The following is a 20,202-nucleotide window of genomic DNA, read 5'->3' as shown; positions in this document are numbered from 1 at the left end:
TGCAAAACACTAAATACAAAACCACAATGGCCTTATCGCTAAGAGCGATATCTTCTGGAAACAATCCGGCGGATAAGAGTTTCTAAGTAAAAAAATATATCGCGGCGTACATAACGTGATAAACAAAAACTAAAAGTAAACAATTTATGCATAAATGTCACGTTTACATAAATGCAATACCCATGATAAATACAATAAACATATTAAATATATTAATCAGAAATTTTACCCTTACACAAAGTTAGTTAATTAGTTTATACAGTAGATAAATGTACTTTACAATAATTACTTTACTTATGATTTAGAACAAATTCAACGCCGGCAACCGTAGTGACAATACTGACTGATCTATTGAATTGAGACCAAAATCGGTTTTCATTCAAGCTTTTGAACTATAAAGGTTGTATTTTTTTTATTATTTTTATTATTGAAACTTTACTGGTGGCCCGAAGGCCTTTCCAGTTTCACCAGGACAGGTGGGCGAGCAAAGGCTCAGCCAAGAGGGGTGGGATTTGCTAACAACTGCCCGAGCGCCTCCGAAGGAGACCTAACAACTCAAGGGCAATTGTTTCGCGAATGAATCTACTACCGGATCGGAATCGCGACCCGCTGAGAAGATCCGGCGAGAAACTCAGCGGGCTGATGCATGGGTTAGGTAATAAAGGTTGTATTGGACAAAGACGATGTACGCGAAATAATTTTATTCGCGCTCATGTGCACGTGTTGACTGACAGACGGCATCGGAGTCCACAGTTCAAAGTCTCAAATGCACCCTCATATCGACCAAAACAGCACAAAAATGACAACAATCAACACGTGCAATCAAACCACACAATTAATAAAGTAAATGAATTGATAACCTATCTTTAGCGATGTACCTCTTTTGACAATCTTGTAATCGTTATTACAGAAGTTGAAGATGATCGTGGAGAGCCATCTGCTGCAGCATTTCACTTTGTCGTCGAGGCTGTACACCCTTTCCGCATTGTCGCCGAACACAATGGTGCTACTCCTCATGAGTATCAACATTATGTATATCTGAAAGAAAGAAAAAAAACTAATGTTTATTTCTTTTAAATATCGAAACAAATTACAGATTACGAATTAACAGTTTAAATAAAAAATTTTAATGTATTTAGAGCATTTTTTCAGTTTAGTTTTATTTTTATTTATTTTATAAAATAAATCAAATGAACCCACATAACATCGAAGTCTCATCTTCGAGAGTATCGATGTATCGGCGGACGGCTCGACAAATGCTCCCTATCAAAGTTACCTGATGAATGAAGCTGTCATCAGAGAGCACGTCTAAATATATCCCCCAATGGTCCAGCGTACGGAATTACTCGATAAATGCGTTTATAAAACATTGTCACGGCAATGCGATAACGGCTCCTCAAAACAAAATCTCACGTGATTTATTAGTGGGTGCTTAAAGCGCGGGCCACACTTGGAAGTGTATTCGTTTTATTTTAATTCAAATTCAAAACTCAATAATCTGCATTCGCTTACAAAGTTTGTTTAGTGGAACATAAAAGCTAACACATTAATTTAATTTTTTAAGAAAACATTTTGAATAAGATATTATGATTGTTATTTTTGAAACCGCCAAACCCTTTATAATGGTAGGCAGCGATTTGGCTGTGCCCCTGGCATTGCTAACGTCCATGAATGACAGTAACCATCAGGTGAGGCGTATGCTCATCTGTCAACAAAGTCATTAAAAAAACCAATTGTGGTTGGTTTTTTTTTATTGCTTAAATGGGTGGACGAGCTCACAGCCCACCTGGTGTAAAGTGGTTACTGGAGCCCATAAACATCTACAACGTAAATGCGCCACCCACCTTAAGATATAACTTCTAAGGTCTCAGTATAGTTACAACGTCTGCCCTATGCTTCAAACCGAAACGCATTACCGCTTCACGGCAGAAATAGGCAGGGTTGGTTGCCGAGTGATTGGTTTATAAAGATCAATACCAGTCTTGATAACAAACAAGAACTTATAGTTAGCTGAAATCTGAAACTGACCGGTGCAAGCTTCGATCATCAATTGTTGATCGAAGGGTATAACTTCTAAGGTCTCAGTATAGTTACAACGTCTGCCCTATGCTTCAAACCGAAACGCATTACTGCTTCACGGCAGAAATAGGCAGGGTGGTGGTACTTACCCGCGCGGACTCACAAGAGGTCCTACCACCAGTAATAAATGTAAATTGCAAACCTATATACAAGTCAATACAATATTGCCGAGTGATTGGTTTATAAAGACCAATACCAGTCTTGATAACAAACAAGAACTTATAGTTAGCTGAAATCTGAAACTGACCGGTGCAAGCTTCGATCATCAATTGTTGATCGAAGGGTGCAAGGAAATCTTAGTTATAGAGGACCCAGTCTGCGATAACTTACTCCGTACTTGCTTTGATATCTATTACTGCCTATTATCTATTACTGACATCAGAATCACCCGTCTTGAGAGATGAGGTCGATGTTTATATAATATTGTATCACAGTTTCACCCACCCAATAGAAATGAGTAGGATGCATTTAAAATACGCCCCACTACGAACAATATGCAGGTAATAGTTTAAATTCTATTTTAAATATGTTACGTTTTGTATTGTTTTTCTAAATGAAAAATACAAATTATAAATGCTTGGTTAAAAAGGCTTCACTTTACCGTAATTATGTAATTGATTTACATTTAAATGTACATGTTTAATTTACTGAATACATAAAGTTAATTGTTGAATGCGCTGATTATACATATCGGCTAATAGTTCTTCGTGTCTAGTGGTATTTTCCAGAGAATTGAACACTCATCCCGATAGAAGCATTCGTCACGTGCGGACGTGCTCATCGACCACTCGATCGCCCGGCCCTTGTTCGCCCGGCTTTTGTTAGCCCGGCCATTGTTCGCGCGGCCTGTGTTCGTAGTACATCTGCCGACAAAGTGTTGTCCTGGAAGTGTTTATTTGTTTTGTTTCTTTTTGTTATTTCTGTTTTGTTGTGTTCTTCTTTGTCCTGTAGTAATAGCGCCGCATCGCCACCTGCGTTCAATAGAACCGCTCAGGTCCGAGAAGTTGGGGCCTCGCCGCAAGGCGAGTGTTTTTAAGACCCGGGGCCGCCCCACCTGGGCACTCAGCGATCATGGACGCTGTATTTGCGGAGTTCCTCCGACTTCGCTACCCACAGTTCGCCTCAGAGTTTCTGACCTTCAAGGCTAATCACACTGCGAGCCCTCTCGAGGACTCCGCCGTGCTCTCTGCTCCTGCGTCGCCTGTACCTGCGTGCAAAGCTTCTGCATCGAGCACCGCAGCTTCCGTCGTGCCTGCCGCTCCCGTGTCGCCTATACTGGCGAGTAAAGCTGCTGCGTCGTCCACCATGGCCACCGTTTCAGCTGAGCGATCATCCGCGGCCTCCGTCGCGCCCTCTAAAACACCTACACTTGCTCGTAGATCACCTGCGTCCGCCTCCTCGTGCTCCGACTCTGACTAGGACATGGAGGTCGACCTCGCCCCCGCCTTATCGACGAATGGATTCACCCTGGTACAAAAGGGTAAGAAGCGTGCCGCGGAGTCTCGAGCTCCCGCGGCCGCTAAAATTGGCAAAGCCGCGAACGCGTCTCGCCCCCGCCCTCAGACTCCCGTTGCGCCCCGAGCCCGTGCCACTCCGACGCCGCGTCCGGTGGCACGAAATAAAACCCAGACCCCTCCTCCGGTTATGCTTCAAGAGAAGGCAACTTGGGATCGAGTTTGCCTGGCCCTTAAGGCCAAAAATATCAATTTCACGAATGCCCGTAATCTCGCGAACGGCATTCAAATTAAGGTTCAAACACCTGTGGCGGGTAGCCATCATACAACGCAAGATAATTGACAGATGCCTGAATCTCGCTTACGACATTTTCAAGATAAAGCGCATATATACAAGTTCCGAACAACAACATTCGGACCGTCGGTCTACCGAGCAATATCACCCGCTCGGTGGAAGATCTTCCTTTCGCCGTATATTCTCCAAACTGGTGACCTGCGACGAGATGTGAACACGCAACCTTCTGATTCATCTTCAGCGCATCAAAGAACGTCGGCTACCACAATCCCCTATTTTTTTAAATAAACTCTTCAACCGGCGACTTTTCAAACAGTTGGCCATAACACAATCACCAATAACAGTCAATAGTTATAACTAGTAATTTATATTGATTTGGCTCAAAGGATAACAGATAAAATCTGCAAATACACATTTAAAAAAATCTTAAATACAAATTTGTATATTTATAATAATAAGAATAAAAATCCAATATAATTATTGATATGATATCATTCTAAAAATATGTTCTCTCACACAGCCCAATTACTGCAATGTTCGCTAACTATAACTAAACTAGATTTTGAATATTTCGAAAATGGCTGGTTTACACGTTTTATATATGAATATAATATTACTTAACTTAGTTGACAAGCCCTAACGCAGCACGCAAGTCACGTAAGGCCTCAAATTCTTTTGTACATCAGCGTCAAATTTGTATGGACTATGGACTTGTATGTTGACTAAAGTGGTGACCCCGGTTCAAGAACATTTTAAACACAAAATAAAATGAATACAACAAAAAATATCGCCGGTGATTCGAAAAATCAAGCGCACGTTTCCATTGACTCATCTGGTGAATCATGTCGTGTCGGAGTACGGATTCCACCGTTTTGGCCGCAGGAACCGGCATTGTGGTTTGCACAAGTGGAAGGACAGTTCGCGTTGGCGAACATCACAAGTGACGCAACAAAATTTTATTACGTCACCGCCCAACTTGACCACATCTATGCTGCCGAGGTAAAAGACATAATTATCGCTCCACCTGAAACAAACAAATACGAGAAATTAAAAACGGAATTAACTAAGCGACTATCCGCATCACGTGAAAAGGAAGTGCAACAGCTTCTCATGCACGAAGAGCTCGGTGATCGTAAGCCTTCCCAGTTTTTACGTCATCTGCAACACCTGGCAGGACCGAACATTCCAGAGGATTTTTTGAAGACGATATGGACCAGCCGTTTGCCCAGCAGCATACAGGCAGTCCTGGCTGCTCAGCCTTTAACTCCGCTTCAGACACTCGCCGAGGTGGCAGACAGGGTGAATGATATAGTACCAGCAACACCTGTAGTCGCTAGTACTTCTGCTACCACACAGAATACTATCGACCAAATGGCCAAAATGATAGCACAACTCACCAAGCAAGTCCACGCTTTATCAACTCGAGACACAATACGATCAAGGCCCAAATATAGAAGAGAAAAAAGAAGCCGTAGCACTAGCAGATCACATTCTTCTCACAAGAAATATCCCAACTGTTGGTACCATGCAAAATTCGGCACAAAAGCGAAGAAATGCGTGAAACCCTGCGATTTCTATTCGGGAAACGCCCCGGGCAGTCGGTAATGGCGACTCACGATTGCCCTGGTTCTGGTCGCCTGTTCATCACGGACCGAAAAACCAAAACACAGTTTCTCGTAGATACAGGAAGCGACCTCTGTGTTTTTCCACGGACTGCAATTAAAGAACGAAGACAAAGAACCAATTATCAACTCTACGCTGCAAACGGGACACTAATCAATACTTACGGATATAAACATTTGGAATTGGACCTTGGACTTCGCCGCAACTATACATGGAAATTTGTAGTAGCCGATGTTTCCAAAGCCATAATAGGCGTTGACTTTCTAAGTTTCTACAACTTATCTGTTAACTGCCGACATAAACGTCTTGTGGACAATACAACCACATTACAAACATCTGCAACACCAGCCCGGTCTGACGTCATTTCTTCGATTCGCACAATATTGGTGAAGACGAACTATCACGAAATCTTAAAGGAATATCCAGACATAACTCGACCTTCTGGAGCTCCGCGTACAGTTAATCATAACACCGTGCACCATATACGGACAACACCTGGACCACCAGTTTCCTGCAACCCTCGACGTCTGGCTCCTGATAAGCTAAAAATCGCTAAACAAGAGTTCGAGTCCATGATACGAAATGGCATCGCTAGGCCGTCAGAGAGTCCATGGGCATCACCGTTACACCTTGCTCCAAAAAAGGACAATGGATGGAGACCATGTGGCGATTACCGCATGCTAAACGCGCGTACAATACCTGATTGCTATCCGATACGCCACATCCAAGACTTCGCCCACTGCATCAATGGTTGTACCATATTCTCCAAAATAGACCTAGAAAAGGCTTACCAGCAAATTCCTGTTGTTCCAGAGGACGTACCAAAGACAGCTATTACCACACCTTTTGGCCTGTACGAGTTCCCTTTCATGACGTTTGGTCTGCGTAATGCTGGCCAAACGTTCCAAAGATTCGTCGATGAAATAACTAGAGGACTTGACTTTTGCTACACTTTCTTAGACGATTTTTTAATTTTTTCGCATAACGAGCATGAGCACCAATCGCATCTACGCGAAATATTCAAGCGTCTTCAAAATTATGGCATGGTCATAAATAGTTCCAAATGTGTTTTCGGAGTTGAAAAGGTACAGTTTCTGGGATACACGATCTCAGCTGAAGGAACAACACCTCTCGAAGCCAAAGTAGAAGCCATCCAAAACTTTCCTGAGCCGAAAACCATAAAACAGCTTAGAAGGTTCCTAGGGATGCTTAATTTTTACAGAAGATTTATACCATCAGCTGCACAAACTCAAACTGCATTGAACAACCTCCTTACAGGCTCAGTGAAGGGCTCACATCCTGTCAACTTTAACGAACAGGAACTAAAAGCATTTCGAGACTGTAAAGATAGTCTGTGCCGTGCCACATTATTGGCACATCCAGACTGCGAAGCACCACTGGCATTGGTCACAGATGCATCTGAGAACGCCATCGGCGCTGTACTCCAACAATACAAGAATCGAGGATGGCAACCATTGGCATTCTTTTCCCGCAAGCTAAGTCCCAGTCAGTGCAAATACTCACCTTACGATCGCGAGTTGCTTGCGATATATGAATCAGTCCGGTATTTCCGTCACATGCTGGAAGCTCGAAATTTCACAATTTACACGGACCACAAACCTATAACGTTCGCATTCCACGCACGTAAAGAAAAAGGCTCGCCCAGACAACATCGTCACCTGGAATTCATATCTCAGTTCACCACTGATATCCGTCACATTTCGGGAAAGGACAACGTAGTGGCTGACACGCTATCTAGAATAGAAGAAGTAATAGCACCACTGGACTATGCACAGCTAGCTAAAGATCAAGACGTTGATGCAGAGCTCCAAGATCTGTTAAAACAGGGATCGTCGCTGCGTCTTTTAAAAATCCAAATTCCTGCAACAACAACCAGCGTATACTGTGATATCAGCACTGAACACACTAGACCGTTCATAACAAGACAGTTTAGACGTCAAGTTTTTGATAACATCCATGGCCTCAGTCACCCCGGCGCCAATGCTACAATCAAGCTAATCTCACAGCGCTTCGTATGGCCCGGTATAAACAAAGATTGTAGAGACTGGACTCGATCGTGCTATGCATGTCAACGTGCCAAAGTAACACGCCATGTATCAGCACCTCTAGGCACTTACCAGCTACCTCAAGCCAGATTCCAACAAATCCATATTGATCTGATTGGACCTCTACCGATATCACAAGGTTACCGCTACTGTCTGACCGTCGTAGATCGCTTTACAAGATGGCCTGAAGTAGCACCAATAACCGACATAACAGCTGAAACAGTAGCCAAGGCTCTACTAACGTGCTGGGTGTCAAGATTTGGCTGTCCTACAGAAATAGTCACAGACCGAGGAACTCAATTTGAATCATCACTGTTCAAGCATCTCTCGGAGCTGACAGGTTTTCTTCATAAAAGGACTACTGCGTACCATCCTTCCTGCAATGGATTAGTGGAGAGATTTCACCGCCATCTGAAAGCCGCTATCGTATGCCACGCCAAAGAGAACTGGACGGAGATACTACCGTTAGTTTTACTTGGCATACGGTGCGCTTACAAGAAAGACCTGCAATCTTCCTCAGCAGAATTGGTCTATGGCGAAACGTTGAGACTACCGGGACAATTTTTTGACAGTCCTAGTGTGACACCAACCAATGATGTGTCTGACTTTATTGCTCGGTTACGTTTATTCGCCCAGCAATTAAAACCACAACCAGCATCACGACACGGACATAAACCAACCTTTATATTTAAAGATCTCAAGACATGCAGCCACGTTTATTTGAGAGATGATGCAAAGCGCAGGTCATTACAACCTGCATACACAGGACCTCACACCGTGCTGCACAGAGATGATAAAACATTGACACTGCTCATAAAAGGGAAATCCATCAAAGTAACGATAGACCGAGTGAAACCAGCCTACTTACTTGATGAACAACCACCAAAACACCAACCTGAAAAGGAAATTAGCATAGAGAGGCGTACCAGATCAGGTCGCAGAGTACACTTCCCTGACTTTTACCGCCCGTAGTAACGGTCTCCGCGGGGGAGTGATGTGGCATCTACCTATCCACCTACACACACAAACACACACAGACACACACTAGCACACTTACTATGTATATTGTCATTTATGTAATATATACATATAATAAATACATTTAATAATAACACGCACACATTTATACTACAACCATAATATTAGTATATTTACATATTTATTATAATTACACCGACATCACACGATAAAATAACGGCAATAGAATGTGCAACGAAAACGCACATTCTAACGGTATTTGCAGTGGAGTGTGCGGGGAGACAACCCCGCTCCGGCGCATCGTCCCAACCGACAGCGATTCTCTCGACTTCACGCAGATCGCATGTCGCCTATCGATAGCTTACTTATTTCGTAATTCTTTGTTTCCTGTATGTTTATTTAAATTCAGTTTCCACCTTATCTTTCTATCTTACTATTTAATTCTATGAACTAATTATTCTTCGTCTGTGCTGTGCTACCTGTTGTGCGTGTTCAACTTGTTGTATGTAAATAAATATTAAACCTGGAACTTTTGTGATTAATTTCATTGACTTGTGGTGCAATTTAAATCCAGACAAAAATTATTTAACCTAAAGTGGTGACCCCGACGTGATTTGAACACGCAACCTTCTGATTCATCTTCAGCGCATCAAAGAACGTCGGCTACCACAATCCCCGCATTCTCGCAGATAAAAGCACGTCATTGACAGTCGTCCCACAGCAAGCCAGCATCGCAGCCTCAACAGGACCATCGCAGCCGACTCACCGCGCTTCCTGGTCCTACGGCACGCAACTTCACTGCCTCATCACGCCGCTACAGTTCATCGCAGCCCACGACCGGATCATCAACGCTTGGGGTCACACATCTCCGGCGTGGCAGCTCTGCATCACATGGACTACGCACGACACGCACGCAACATTCAAGCTCAGTCTCGACTCACCGCAGACTTCGAGCAGCACTGGCGACAATCACGCAGCATTCAGCTCAGTTTCGACTCACTGCAAACTTCGAGCAGCACTGGCGACACGCACGCAGCATTCAAGCTCAGCCTCGACTCACCGCAGGCTTCGAGCAGCACTGGCCCTTGCAAGCTAATCTCAGCACGGACAACGCTAATTAAAAATGACACGACCTCCAGTCTCGGAGGGGAGTGAAGTGGCGGGTAGCCATCATACAACGCAAGATAATTGACAGATGCCTGAATCTCGCTTACGACATTTTCAAGATAAAGCGCATATATACAAGTTCCGAACAACAACATTCGGACCGTCGGTCTACCGAGCAATATCACCCGCTCGGTGGAAGATCTTCCTTTCGTCGTATATTCTCCAAACACCCGACGACCATAGGGCTCTCTCTTCTTACCTCCGTAAGGAGCGTATAAGTTTCCATACGTATACGCTCCAGGAGGAGCGCGAACTCCGTGCCGTCATACGTGGCATCCCTAAAGATTTGGATGCGGAGCTCGTCAAGGCCGACCTTCTCGAACAAGGCCTACCAGTTAACTCCGTACACCGCATGCACAGAGGCCGCGGAAGGGAGCCATACAACATGGTTCTCGTCGCCCTCCAGCCTACCCCTGAGGGTAAGCAAATAATCAGCATACGAACGGTCTGTAGGCTTTCCGGAATTGCCGTCGAAGCCCCACACAAGAAAGGCACACCTAGTCAGTGCCATAACTGTCAATTATACGGACGTTCTTCCCGTATCTGTCACGCGCGCAGTGTTAGCAACACTCCGGTTTGAGCCCCGTGAACTCACCTACACGTTAGGGCGAAGCATTGTTAGTTAGCCTTGAGAGGCTATTTCAGCGAAATGTGAAATGTGTCGAAGAGAGCCAATTATGCGTCCTCACGGCTACAAGACTTATCCAGAATAATCTTTTTTTCATTTTGAAGGTTTTTTTCAATTATGTAAAGTTGTGTCCAAACTCATAAATTCTTATTTAACGGAAAGGTTTATTTATAGCGTTCATTGGGCAGCGGGTATTGAAATCGTTTTCGTGAATAGCTCCGTTTTTCGGAACCAAATTAGGAACATTTTTTACAAAACTATGTTAATTACTGTAACGCCCAGTCACCGTCTTCGTTGAACCCGTCGCTTGCGACGAAGGGCTCGACGAGCGAATTAACCCACTGAGTTTCTCGTCGAATCTTCTCAGTGGGTCACGTTTCCGATCCAATGATAATTCTGCGAAGCACTGCTCTTACTAGGGTCAGTGTTAGCATCACTCCGATTTGAGCCCCGTGAGCTCACCTACTAGCTAAGGCTACGCTGAAATAGGTTCACAAGACTATCAGCTTAGGTAGGAAAAATAAATAAATAAAACTCTAACGTCAGTATAGGATGTATTTTATAACAAATAAAAAAGTAGCTGTCGCTAAATATGTATGTATTCATTTTGTCAATTCTTATAGATAACTATTCTATGGTTTTTTTTTATTATTAATAAACATAGTCTGATCTCATTACCCATACACGACTTTACTAACCGCACTACGGTTCCGTCTCGTGTGGACCACCACTGACTCCTTAGAATGCAAATCTTTACATACCCACAAATAAATAATTATAAATAAAAGTAAAAAGCCTTTTATTTCCTGCTAAAATACAAAGTAAGTAGGTATTTAATAAATTTTATTTCTCTTCACTTATGTTTGGCAGAAACCCATTCAACATGGTGAAGGCCTCCTCCAAGTCCTTCCATTTGATTCTATTTTGAGTTACCTGTATCCATCGAGGGCCAGCAATAGCTTTTATATCGTCCTCCCATTTTGATATCGGGCGACCCTTTTTTCTTTCCCTTGTGGCCCTTTCCATGCACTTATTCTTGCAGTCCATCTCTGGTCCTTAAGTCTGGCTACATGACCAGCCCATTTTCACTTCAAGTTTCTGGCATATTCGAGAGCATCTATAGATTTTTTCTCTAATTTTTGTGTGTCTGATTTTATGAATCTGTCTTATATTCTTCGCTCCATTCCTCGTTGGCAGCTTACTATTAGATTATTGGCCTTTGATGTAAACTTCCAAGTTTGGCAGCCATAGGTCAAACATGGTAGAATGCAGGAATTCAGAACCTTGATTTTTAAGTATATTGGCAACGTGCTTTGAAATACTTCACGTAAATTCCAGTACTTGTTCCAGGTGAATTGGATTTTTCTTCCAATCTCCATCTCATTGCTTTTTCTTTCAAAGCTGATCTGTTTTCCTAAGTAAATATAGTCTGTGTATTTCAATAGTTCGTTTCCGACTGTTATTTTCTTTCTAGCACTATTTGTCATTACCATAGTTTTTGTTGTATTCATTTCTAAGCCTACTTTAATGCTGGCTCTGTGGAGAGACTCGACCATGTATTGAAGTTCTGAACCTGATTCTGCCAGCACTACTAAGTCTGCAAAGTGGAGATGAGTCAGATATTTATTTACCTTCAATATTTAAGCCGAGGTTTTTCCAATCTAGCTGTCTAAATATTGTTTCAAGTATGGCAATGAAAATTTTTGGGTACATGGGGTCTCCCTGTCTTACACCTCTTTTGATAGGAAATCTTGAGCCTATAGATTCTAGTTTTATTCTACTTGTATTAGTTTTATAAATGTTTTTAATTTATCTGTATATATTTATCATTCCCTTGGTTTTTTAGCGACTTCCATACACTATCATGTGACACAGTGTCAAATGCCTTTTAGTAGTCTATGTATGCAATGTATAGTGTTCTCTGTTTTTCTTGGTATTTTTCTATCAAAAGTTCCAAGGTGTGAATGTGGTCCACTGTAGAAAAACCTTTTCTGAATCCTGCTTGTTCAATTGGTTGATTTTTCTCTAGCGAATCACTGATTCTGTTGTTTATAATTGACGAAAAGAGTTTATAGAAACAAGACAGTAAACTAATAGCCCTGTAATTTGTTATGTCCTTTGGATCTCCTTTTTTATAGATTAAAATGATATTTGATTGTGTCCATTGGATGGGGATCTCAGCACTTTCTAATATCTGGTTAAATAATTTTGCCACAGGTGGTGCTAATATTCTGTCAGCTGTCTTTAAAGCGTCGTTTGGAATGCCATCTGGGCCTGGGCTTTTGTCGGTTTTCAGGTTTTTTATTGCTGCGATAAGTTCAGATTCTAGATTGGTTGTACCTTTTCGTTGTTTGATATATTATTGCTTGGTGTTATGTCTACATATGAGGGTGTATTTTTACTGTATAGTGATTTATAAAATTCAGTGACCATATTAATGATATCATTGCGGTTTATTATTATAGATTGTTTTCCTGATGTTTTAAGTCCTTCGATCCAAGTTTTATTTTGTGTTAGCTCTTTATAAGACTTTTTTGTGCTGCCTGAAACTTGTAAGTGCCTAGTTATGGTATCCTGTCTGTATTTGGCGTAATCTTGCCTGATATACTTGCTAATGAGTTTGTATAAAGCTGATATTTCGTTTCTTATACTTCTGGTTTTGTTTTTAGTCTTCTGTAATTCTTTTCTTCTAGTCATGAGTTTTTCTGTGCGTAGCGATATTTTTTTGTGCTTGTTCGAATTGTGTTCCTTGTGCGTTTCTTCTAGGCTTCTCGAGATGGCATTGATTATTTTGTTGTCTTGGGTCTGTACATTATCAGCATCTTTTAAGTTCTGGTCATCGGCACGTAACAGGTGGAATTGGAGATTTTATCTGAATCGGAGTATTTCGCTTTCGTATTTTAGATTCGCACACTGCTTGGTCTTGTATCTAGTCCTGGATATTTTTATTTTTTCAAGAGATATAGTTGCTCTCACTGGCCGGTGGTCTGATGGGTAGTTGATATTTAGAACTTCCACATTATGAAACTTCTGTGGTATGTTAGATAGAATGTAATCGATCTCATTTTTATATTTGTCACCTGGTGAACGCCATGTCCATCTGCGGTTTGGTTTCTTATAATAGTATGTGTTCATTATTGCAGTCTTAGTTTCTAGAGCGAAATCTATCAATTTTTGGCCTATTTCATTTCTTGTACCAAGACCAAATGGTTCTGTAACCAAGAATTCCTCGTGTCTTGGTTTACCTATCTTAGCATTGAAGTCGCCCATTATGATATAGTCTTTATGCCCTGACTTCCTAGCCCTTTTGACTGTCTCATAAAAATAAGAAATATCTTCTTCTTTTGCTGCTTCTGTGAGTGCGTAGACTTGAATGATTGATAGTTTTAATTAACACCAGGTGGGACATGAGTTCGTCCATCCTTATAATAAATAAATAAAATAGCATTCATAACATCCGGCGAGGAATCTAAAGGAAAAACTTCCCAAAAACACTTACGTACAATTTGACATTTACAAAAGCAGAAAAAAATTAGACCATTTTCGTTATATTCGTAATTCATGTAAAGCTTAATTTGAAAATGGATGGAGAGACGTGGCAATAGTATATATCGATCGGTAATGGAATGATTTAAAGAAATATTTGCTCTAAAATTTATCCAAGGCTGAACGTTTTTAAGGACAAAAGGCAATCATCGATAACTCTAGTTCTATGAAAACAAAATAAATAAGCACTAAGAGACCTGAAGCAATAATACCTTTGGGGATGAATTATTTATTATTTCAACCCTTTTTAGTTAACTGCTCTCACTCTTGAATCTTGACCAACTTTAGAGATACTCAATAGTTCTATTTACTTCATTAATCGGATTACAATTATTGTGATCATACGAAATTACTTACCTTAACGCTCACTTAGGACAATCCACTTAGAAGTGTGAGGCGTGACGATTGATGTATTTGGTTAAATTCCTCCTCCTTACATCGTATTCCTCATTGCTGAGGGTCGTGACCACCCTTTTGTATCCTACCATCCTTCGCAAGCACTATCTTTCTCCATCTATTCTTGTCTCTGGCGGTTTGGAGGGCGTTGTGAAATGTGCAATCACACATTAATTAAATTCGGTTATGGCATTGGTTGAATTAAAATTACATTAATCTTGATCCAAAATGCGTTTGGCTTTTGTTAGTTGTTGTTGTTAGCTGTTAGATATTGTATATGGATGTATGTATATATAATTTGATCATTCGCAGATTTGTCTCCGAGTTCGTGACCAGAACACGGGCTGGACCACTGGTCTATGTGGTCATCGGCCCCAAAACGTAATATTGTTTGTAACTCGCATAGTTTAGTAATACAATTGTTTGAGTAACATAATTTTATGAATGGTGAATAAAGCACGTGATAATACTTGTATGTTTTTTTGATGAAGTTCAGCTCCCTTCAAATGCCTTTTCATGAGATATGGCTGTAACTGTAACTATACTGAGATCTTGGAACTGATATCTCAGGTGGGTGGCGCATTTACGTCGTAGGTATGGGTTCCAGTAACCACTTAACACGAGGTGGGCCGTGAGCTCGTCCACCCATCACACAAAGAGTTTTCATTTAGGTGATTTGTTTTCTAATTTACTTCTATTTCTTAAATTTGAAGATCATTACAATTTCATTCTCCCGTCGAGAAGCAGAAAAAAAAAACTTGCGCATTTGTTTTAAAGGACCGCTTTAAAGGCTGTGGCGGCTACACCTGAGGTTTCAATTTAAAATTGCCATCTCTGTTCTGAGACTACAGTACGATATCGCGTTGTGTAGGCCACCCATCCAACATCCAGAATAAAGCACATTGGCTTAGTGCAAAAAGAATAAATACTCAGATTAGGTAATCATCGTGAAATATATTTTAAGTTTCTTTTTTTTTTCAACAATAATTTGGTTAATATTTAACAATATTTCAAGAGTACGTCGGTGGTGCATGGTTTGAAACAGCATTCGTTGACGATTCCTTGGCGCTTGTAGCGGGTCCAGTCAGCGGAGAGGGTGCCTCGACGGCCAGTCCACGGCCAATCACCGTGCAGGTCTACATCTTCGAAATCATCTGTTGAAATAGTGTGTTTAATTATAAAATTTCAAAATCAGTTTCATAATTCTGCAGTAAGTCGAAATTAAACTTCATTAAAAAAATATAATTTCAAAGTTAATTAAACAGCCAAGTACTATATTAACAGCAGCTGTGACAGTTTTTCTAGTTTATTAGAAACATGCTTAAATTTAATTCAGCGTTTTCGATTAACTTATAACATGATTCAGTATAATTAAATATAACTTATGCTGGCTATTCTAAATGAATATAAAACGAATAAAAATACAAATAAAATACGTTTTGTGTAAAGTTCTTACGAAACTATAATTTTTTTTTTATTACATAGTTAAGTGAACTAGCTCACCGACCACCTGAAATAAAATCGTTACCGGAGGAATAGAAATCACGTAAATATTGTGACCGACCTTGAGACATGAGGTCTACTTCAGCTGTCCCAATCTTGTACTAATAGGCAGGACAGTGGTACCTAACACAACTGATCTCACAAGACGCTCTTCGTCCAATGCCTCTTAGTTAGTCATAGTAGTTTTATTTTATTTTTTATTGCTTAGAAGGGTGGAGAAACTCACAGCCCACCTGGTGTTAAGTGGTTACTGGAGCCCATAGACATCTGCAACGTAAATGCGCCACCCACCTTGAGATATAAGTTCTTAGGTCTCAAGTATAGTTACAATGGCTACCCCACCCTTCAAGCCGAAACGCATAACTGCTTCACGACATAAATAGACAGGGCGGTGGTACCTACCCGTGCGGACTCACAAGAGGTCCTGCCACCATTAATTACGCAAATTATAATGTTGCGGGTTTCATTTTTATTACACGACGTTATTCTTTCACCGTGGAAGTCAATCGTGAACATTTGTTGTATACGTATTTCATTACAAAAATTGGTACCCGCCTGAGATTCGAACACCGGTGCATCGCTCAACACGAACGCACCGGACGTCTTATCCGTTAGGCCACGACCGCCTCATTTTCTCTGGTATTTCGACTTATATAATACACAAATCAAACAATTAACATATTTTTATTTCTGGATCGCTTAAAGCTTTCATCACTGTACGTAAAATAATTATGAGGGCAATCTACGAATCTATCAATCTACGTTCTTCGAATATTCTTTTGAATATTAATAAAACATCAAGAGTAGACGTTGTTGTTACTAGCTTTTGCTTACCGAATAATGTGTTTCCCGATGTCCGTTTATCAACGTATTCTGCTCCATAACACACCGCAACCCTTGCGTTTGCAAGGTTCCGTCCACACAGAGTGACTGCTTCCTTGTGCGCTGTGACGTAAGCTAACGCCATCAGCACTATCATCACCGTGAATTTCATGTTAAAAATCTCTGAAACAGCACAAAGGGAGATTCAAGTGATTGTTGAACAATATATAGGACTATTAGTTTTTTAATTTACCTACCTACCCCCGTTTATTTTAAATAACCCAAAAAAAAAAAAAATTACTTCAATGAATGTAGTTGACAGTAATGTAACATAATAATTAAATAAATAAATAACTGGAATCAAATCACGCACGATCATCCGACCCCAAATTAGGATTCCCTGTGTTTATGATACCAGAAACTGACATATATACTTATATACGTTTAAATATAAACACATACAGATAATAAGCACCCAGACAAAGAGAAAACAAACTTGTTAATCACACGAATGTTTGCTTGGTGTGGGAATCGAACCCATGACCTCTTTTTTGTTTTTCCTACCTAAGCCGATGGGCTTGAGAGACCACTTCACCGTAACCTTAACTAGTAGGTGAGCTCACGGGGCTCAAACCTGACGTTGTTGCTAACACTAACCCTAGGAAGAGCAGTGTTTCGCAGAATCTACCACCGAATCGGAAGCGCGACCCACTAAGAAGATCTGGCGAGAAACTCAGTGGGCTGTGTCTGTGGGTTGGCTTAATCGCTGAGCCCTTCGTCGTCAGGGACGGGTTCGACGAGGACGATGACCGTACCACGATCCTCGGCACAATAGCTGACTGTAGTAGCTGTAGAGTTAGTAGAGTAGTTACACCTCTGAAGGCGTAACTACTTCAACACCGAGTCAGTCAAATTACATTTAAAATATTCATAAATTTAAAAGAAATTATATTATTTTACCTTGTATTATGATCTCCGATGTGGAACAATGGGAAGATTAAAGATGTGTGATAATTTCAGGTGAGTATCCCATGCTTATATACTATTTTGAAGAAAATGAAAGCGGCGTTGATATTACATAAGTGAGCGGAAAACCTCGGTAATGATTACTGAGTAAAATTTTAACTTAAATGTTTTTTTTGTGCACAATCAAAAGCATGGAGCTAGGTTTTCCTCCTGTATCATGGGTGTCATAAGCATTGACTGACAACTTGAAATCTGATATCAATACCGAGGTACAGCAGTCAGTATCAAAAAAACAAGCCCGCTGGATTTCTATCGTCGATTCCTTTTACAACTTTTTTTAAAACCGGCAGGAGAAATTACTTTGTCGCTCAATAAGTATTTGAATCAGTAATCACAAGCCAATTCAGATCACCATTGACAGAAAGCTATTAAGGCGATAATGAACTTTAAAGTATCACAGTTAAGACTTCTTTTTTGTCATAACGTTACTGTGAACGTGCAGGCAAAGAAAGGACGATTGCATCAGTGGTTGACAAAGTTCTGGACAAACTAATATTGATCGTTTTTTTATTTGATAAACACAAATATGGGTTAAGCGCGACTCAATCCCGTTCAAAAAAAGAAATATATAAAAAGCTTGTTTGATTGTATTCTATGCGAAAAGCGGATTTATTGTTAGTTCATAATACTATAAAGCATCGCTATCTTCTATACACTAAGTTGTTAGCTGTCATATCAAGCGCTTATTCTAAATTGCTCACAAAAGCATGTGTCTTCAGTAATTTTTGGGAATAATTGTTTTAGTCAGTAATTTATTCATACTTTATATATTCGGAAATCGAAGTGACATGAGGCAGTATTTAACAGTCCATTAATTCCGTTTAAGGATGGGATGATTACGGAAATGTGCCTATTTTAAATTAACACGTTGACTGCCATGTGGGTTACCGATGCCATACGTGGTGCATTAAAGTATTTATTTTCGACTTCTCTCTTCGATCTTCTTAACCAGTACATACATTAACAAACAAAAGAAGGCAAAGTTACGAAATCCGGGCGTTAGTAACAGAAATCGACATAATTACTTCAGTGCGCCACGTAGAACCCGTAACCTTTCTTTTTTTTTACTTTTTTTTTTATTGCCCTTGTAGGCAGACGAGCATACGGCCCACCTGATGGTGAGTGGTTACCGTCGCCCATGGACTTCAGCAATGCCAGGGGCAGAGCCAAGCCGCTGCCTACCGAACCTCTTGTGAATCCGCGCGGGAGGTACCACCACCCTGCCTATTTCAACCGTGAAGCAGTAATGCGTTTCGGTTTGAAGGGTGGAGATATATTGCAAAATGACTGCCCCACTTTTCAAATCAGAAAGCATAACTGTTACACAGCAGAACCAGATGCTGGTACCCAGTAGTGGACTCATAAGCCAGTAAAATAAGTACCATGCTTTTAGTAGTTCCATATATTGTGAATTAATATTTAGCGATGCATCCGTGTTCGAATCCCGGAGGCGGATACCAATCTTTCTAATGAAATACGTACTTGACAAATGTTCAGGATTGACTTCCACGGTAAAGGAATAATATCGTGTAATAAAAATCAAAACCGCAAAATTACAATTTGGGTAATTACTGGTGGTGGGACCTCTTGTGAGTCCACGCGGGTAAGTACCCTGCTTTTTTCAGCCATGAAGCAGTAATGTGTTTCGGTTTGAAGGGTGGGGCAGCGTTTATAACTACATATACTGAGACCTTAGAACTCATATCTCAAGGTGGATGGTGGCATTTACGTTGTAGATGTCTATGGGCTACGGTAACAACTTAACACCAGGTGGGCTGTGAGTTCGTTAGTTTTTATAACCTGTACTGTCCTGTTTATCTAAATATAATAATAAATTTTAAAACCTCTTAATTTGTAAGACCTCGAAATCTTAACTTGTCTTCTTTTTAAAGAACTTCTTCAGTACAGCCTGTATAGTAACTACAGACAATGCAATCGAAGTTGCAAAAACGATTTCCACATTCACGACAATTCAAAAAATAAATGTTAATTACATACATACCATAGTCCTGTTCTGTAGTCCAAAAAAAAAAACGACATAAATGACCCTTTGAGACCCCACTTCCATTCACTGCGGAGTAATAAAGTAACCGCTTTTTTAACCTAACCACACGATATTACACAATAAATTTTCTTTTTTTACTTATGTACGAAAACATTCGCATTTTTAAAGTTACACTGGGATAAACTGCCTAAGCTTGCTCCGGTTGACAATTTCAATACTGCTAGATACAATACGATCAGTTTTAACAACTAATCTCCTAAGTTCTGTTACTATAGGTGCTTAATAACAAAATCGACTGCAGGCCTGTCACAGACAGAATCTTATTTTGGATAGATGGGTGAACGAGCCCGTAGATATCACGGCGGTAATGTTGGTTCCTATCTTGAGGTCGAAATCGTATAACAGCTTTCTCACTATTCTAACAATATTGCATGGCTGCTTCGCCTCAAAATAAGCAGGATGATGGCTATCTTTCAAAGCTATTGGATGTTCAGGATTTTGGTGTATCTAGTTCTTTTTATCTCGTTGTCGAAGGTAGTGTGATAACCTTGTATCACCTTGACCGCGTTCATGCGTAACGAACGACGCAGCACCACAGTGCTTAGATGGGTCAT

At 40.7% G+C, this 20,202-nt stretch overlaps 2 protein-coding genes across 2 annotated transcripts; one reads left to right on the top strand and one right to left on the bottom strand.

The window, feature by feature from the left end:
• The first annotated feature begins 4,938 nt into the window (after positions 1-4,938).
• Positions 4,939-5,433, top strand: LOC149502339 (uncharacterized). The gene has a single exon (XM_089729984.1). It carries the CDS (start codon positions 4,939-4,941, stop codon positions 5,431-5,433), a length of 495 nt encoding a protein of 164 aa, XP_089586110.1.
• Positions 5,434-15,166: 9,733 nt separating this feature from the next.
• Positions 15,167-17,594, bottom strand: LOC149502338 (bombyxin B-3-like). The gene is made up of 3 exons (XM_089729766.1): positions 17,518-17,594; positions 16,570-16,740; positions 15,167-15,386 (listed from the first exon to the last, which is right to left on the bottom strand). Exons 2-3 carry the CDS (start codon positions 16,727-16,729, stop codon positions 15,232-15,234), a joined length of 315 nt encoding a protein of 104 aa, XP_089585892.1. The 5' UTR covers positions 16,730-16,740; positions 17,518-17,594; the 3' UTR covers positions 15,167-15,231.
• Positions 17,595-20,202: the final 2,608 nt, after the last annotated feature.

Source organism: Bombyx mandarina, chromosome 09 (genome assembly GCF_030267445.1).
Source record: "Bombyx mandarina strain Sakado chromosome 09, ASM3026744v2".
In the NCBI taxonomy this organism is placed as follows: Eukaryota; Metazoa; Arthropoda; class Insecta; order Lepidoptera; family Bombycidae; genus Bombyx; species Bombyx mandarina.
This window is presented reverse-complemented; position numbering and strand designations above follow the sequence as displayed.